The 4622-nt window shown below is 37.5% G+C and overlaps 1 protein-coding gene across 1 annotated transcript; it reads left to right on the top strand.

Annotated features, from left to right (window-relative positions):
• Window positions 1–246: 246 nt before the first annotated feature.
• Window positions 247–1191, top strand: LOC101033642 (olfactory receptor 51I2-like). The gene has a single exon (XM_010334643.2). It carries the CDS (start codon window positions 247–249, stop codon window positions 1189–1191), a length of 945 nt encoding a protein of 314 aa, XP_010332945.2.
• The last annotated feature ends 3431 nt before the right edge of the window (window positions 1192–4622 follow it).

Genomic DNA, 4622 nt, shown 5'->3' with positions numbered 1-4622 from the left:
TAAAAATTAGTCAAAGGTTTCTATGAGGAAGAACCTGGAGCTCATGACAGGTCTAGGGGTGCTGCCAGACTGTAGAAGGTATGAATGTAACCTGCTTTATAATGAACTTTCCAAGTGTTGGGCACCAGAAGCTAAGCATCATTGTCTCTCCTAGTTTTAGATATCAACCCCTCCTCGTCTTCACTTCTCCCACCGTCTCACCTCAATTCACTCTGGTTGTTTCCCTAAATTCAGTCAGAAACCCTGATGGGAGGGCTTGGGACTAACATCTCAAGTACTACCAGCTTCACCCTAACAGGCTTCCCGCAGATGAAGGGTCTGGAGCACTGGCTGGCTGCCCTTCTGCTGCTGCTTTATGCTATTTCCTTCCTGGGCAACATCCTAATCCTCTATATCATCAAGGAAGAGCAGAGCTTGCATCAGCCAATGTACTACTTCTTGTGTCTTTTGTCTGTTAATGACCTGGGTGTATCATTTTCTACACTGCCTACTGTACTGGTTACTGTGTGTTTTCATACCCCAGAGATGACTTTTGATGCCTGCCTGGCCCAGATGTTCTTCATCCACTTTTTCTCCTGGACAGAGTCTGGCATCCTGCTGTCCATGAGTTTTGACCGCTATGTGGCCATCTGTAACCCGCTGCGCTATTCCACAGTGCTCACTGATGCCCATGTGGTGCATATGGGCATGTTCATTATTGTCCGCAGCTTCTGCATGGTTTTCCCACTGCCTTTTCTGCTGAAGAGATTATCCTTCTGCAAGGCCAACGTACTCTCCCATGCCTACTGCCTGCATCCAGATCTGATCCGCCTGCCCTGTGGTGACATCACCGTCAGTTATATCTATGGTCTATTCATTGTCCTTTTTTCCTTTGGCCTGGATTCTGCCCTCATTCTCCTCTCCTATGTGCTCATACTCCACTCTGTACTTGCCATCGCCTCCCGGGAGGAGCGATTAAAGACTCTTAACACCTGTGTGTCACACATGTGTGCTGTGCTCATCTTTTATGTGCCTATGGTGTGTGTGTCCATGGTTGCTCGGTATGGGAGGCATGCCCCATGGTACGTACATACACTCATGTCCCTTATCTATCTCTTTGTGCCTCCGATGCTCAACCCTGTCATCTACTCCATTAAAACCAAACAGATTCATCGAAGGATTTGCAAAATACTACTGGCAACCAGGATTTGAGCAGGATACTTGCTGAAAAGAAGAAATTCAGAGGATGTTTATCTTTACTCCACAAATACGAATTTTCAAGACCTGTTTCAACAGGGCATTTGTAATATCCTTTAGGGCACTTAACCTTCCATTAGGGTTCCTGCCATCAGACGCTGAATCCTGGCAATAGTTAAGACTCAGAATAATAGGTTTTGCCAAGGTAAACTGGGCTATAATTTAGAACAGGTATTTGCTCAGTTTTCTTCTTTTTTTTTTTTTTTTTTTTTTTTTTGAGACGGAGTTTCGCTCTTGTTACCCAGGCTGGAGTGCAATGGCGCGATCTCGGCTCACCGCAACCTCCGCCTCCTGGGCTCAGGCAATTCTCCTGCCTCAGCCTCCTAAGTAGCTGGGATTACAGGCACACGCCACCATGTCCAGCTAATTTTTTGCACCTTTAGTAGAGACGGCGTTTCACCATGTTGACCAGGCTGGTCTCGATCTCTCGACCTCGTGATCCACCCGCCTCGGCCTCCCAAAGTGCTGGGATTACAGGCTTGAGCCACCGCGCCCGGCCTCTTCTTTTTAAATCCAAGAATATACATTATCATAATTAATTGTTCATCTTGTCACAATATGTAGCTATTATCTTTTGTTTAATGTGAATCTTCAGAAAGGAAATAACTGATAACCATGGATACACTGCCATTATGAGGAAGAGTTTCTTTTCCCAAGTATTATGTCAAAGAGATATTAGTTAAAAATCACACACGCGCGCACACACACGCACACGCACACACACACACCCCGCAACCCAATAGGTATGCATGCCATTATTCATTTCATATAATATGCATCATCCACTTGGTGTTTAGAAATGGTATGTGTAACTACATGTAAATTATATTAAATTATATAACTTTAAGTAATATTAAAAATTGGTAAAGTTTGTAGGATAGTTTATATTGTATATGTGTGTATAGATACAGGAATTAACAAAATAGTAAACAGGAAGACTATGTGGTAAATACATGAAATATATATATAGAGAGATTTACATATATATGTATATGTGTGTATATACACATATAGGATTAAAGTAATTTTTAAATAAATTCTTTAATATAATTCAACACATTAATGACTGAAATAATAAAAACTCAATGTAAGCAATAGGCTTCAGAAAAGGTGAAATGAAACAAAAATGTGTTTTACATAAAAATAAAGCAATTGTTTTTGGTATATTAACTTGTCAGATGATATGCTTTGTGGTTAAAACAATTAAAAAAACTAATTTTTTTTTTATCATTTACTTAAAGGAATTCTTGAGCAATGTAGTGAAACTTGAGACAGAAGGAGCTAGTTCACCTTATCCTTTTATCTGTGATTGAACACTAAATCCTGACAACTCCAATGAGACTTTGACTTATACTGTCTCTATCTCTGTGTCTACATCACAACTGTTGCTACCTTATTTGGGGCCTTTATTTTCTCCTGTCACTTCACATGCCATTGTCTTCCAAACTGATCTCGTTGATTACCGTTCTCTTTTTTCACTTTCCATGCCACAACGATAACGATCTTCCTGAAGAGTCTATCTGATTATAAAATGTATCATATCCTTTAGTTTTTACCTAAGAATCAAGTCCTTTAGCACATCTCTTAACGTTATCATTACAGCAAGTGTCTATCTTTTATGTCTTATTATCCTTAACCATTTTTCCCACCCCAAAATAATTTTATCTAGCTATACTAAACTACATGTGGTTCCTGAAACAACAGACTGCTTTATGCTTCTGCAGTTTTGTTCTAGTAGCCTCTATTTAGAAGTTCTCTTTGTGCATATTCCTGACACTGCACATCCAGTCTATTTATCCATCAAAACAATATTTATTAAACAGATACCATGGGCCAGGCACTGACTCAGCTTTTGGGTTATTCACTCTATGAAGAATTTCCAGCCCTTTGTTTACTACATGACCTCTACCTACCTGCTCCTTCTACCTCAAAAACTAATAATACAGATATTCTCTTATTATTATACGAATGTATTTTTAAATGTAGAATATCACAGCACTTAGACACCCATTCTGTCCTTTTCTGTTTCCTGCATATAGTTGTCTATTTGAATGATAAGTTTCTTGAGAGAATGAATTCTTTTCTTAATATTAGAATAAATACAAAGTTTTTGAAATGTATTTCATGGCCTTAGAAAATGTCAGTCTCCCTGAGACTCAATTTAATTATTTATAAAATAGATTTTTAAAATTACTAGATTGTTGATTTTTTATAAAGTCTAAAGATAATGTATGTAAGATGGTTGAAATACTGGTTAGCATATCGTATGTACTTAATAAAAAAAACTCTTATGGTAACCAGATTTTTATCTTTTAGAGTTTAGCACTGTAAGATAACATAATAAATTTTAATACATACTTATTGAATAGATAAATGAATTAGTGTGACCATACTGTCATTATTCACAAATAATATTTCTTATGGATCAAGAAAGCACAAAGGCTTAAGTGTAAATATTACTGAAAATGGATAAAATTTTACATATATGATACAATAATATGAAACCATTAATTTCCAAGTACTTTAAAATACTTGAATTAATAAATGATTTAATTCTGAACAAATTAATTTATCTTGGAAACATTTTAATGAGAAATTTTATAGAAGAAAATTCCAAAAATTATGCATAGATTTAAAAATAAGATTGGATGGATGAATACAAAAGCATGTGTCTAAATGGAAAGATTAAACAAATAATGTAAAGGTGTCAGTTCTCAATTCAGCTTGTGCAATTCTGAATGTTTTTGGTAATCCAACAAAATAATTTTCAAGTTAGTTCGTAATTCTTTTACAAATGAGACTGTCTACCCTTAAAAGTTTTAAAAAGGTGATTGAATGAGAACAGAAATATAATAGACCTTCCAAATGTTAAAATGTGGAGACAAAAACAAAGAAGCTGTATTAATTAAAATAGAACATGTGCTGCCAGAACAGATTTCTAGCACAGAATAGCTGAAAAGAGTGTAGAAACCAAGTAAAAGAATATTTTCAAATAAAGTACTTATCAAATAACATTACAGATACTGACTTTTGTTTTGATAAAAACGCAAACAGGCCGGGCGCGGTGGCTTACGCCTGTAATCCCAACACTTTGGGAGGCCGAGGCGGATGGATCACGAGGTCAAGAGATCGAGACCATCCTGGTCAACATGGTGAAACCCCGTCTCTACGAAAAATGCAAAAAATTAGCTGCGCATGGTGGTGTGTGCCTGTAATCCCAGCTACTCAGGAGGCTGAGGCATGAGAATTGCCTGAACCCAGGAGGCGGAGGTTGCAGTGAGCCGAGATCGCGCCATTGCACTCCAGCCTGGGTAACAAGAGCGAAACTCCGTCTCAAAAAAAAAAAAAAAAAAAAAAAAAAAGAAAAAACAAAAAAAAAAAACCGC

Source organism: Saimiri boliviensis, chromosome 6 (assembly GCF_048565385.1).
Source record: "Saimiri boliviensis isolate mSaiBol1 chromosome 6, mSaiBol1.pri, whole genome shotgun sequence".
NCBI classification, from domain to species: domain Eukaryota; kingdom Metazoa; phylum Chordata; class Mammalia; order Primates; family Cebidae; genus Saimiri; species Saimiri boliviensis.
The sequence above is the reverse complement of the archived record's forward strand: the minus strand, read 5'-3'. Positions and strand labels throughout refer to the sequence as shown.

Coding starts and splice junctions, on each gene's coding strand:
- LOC101033642 (XM_010334643.2), top strand. CDS start 247: ATGGGAGGGCTTGGGACTAACATCTCAAGTACTACCAGCTTCACCCTA.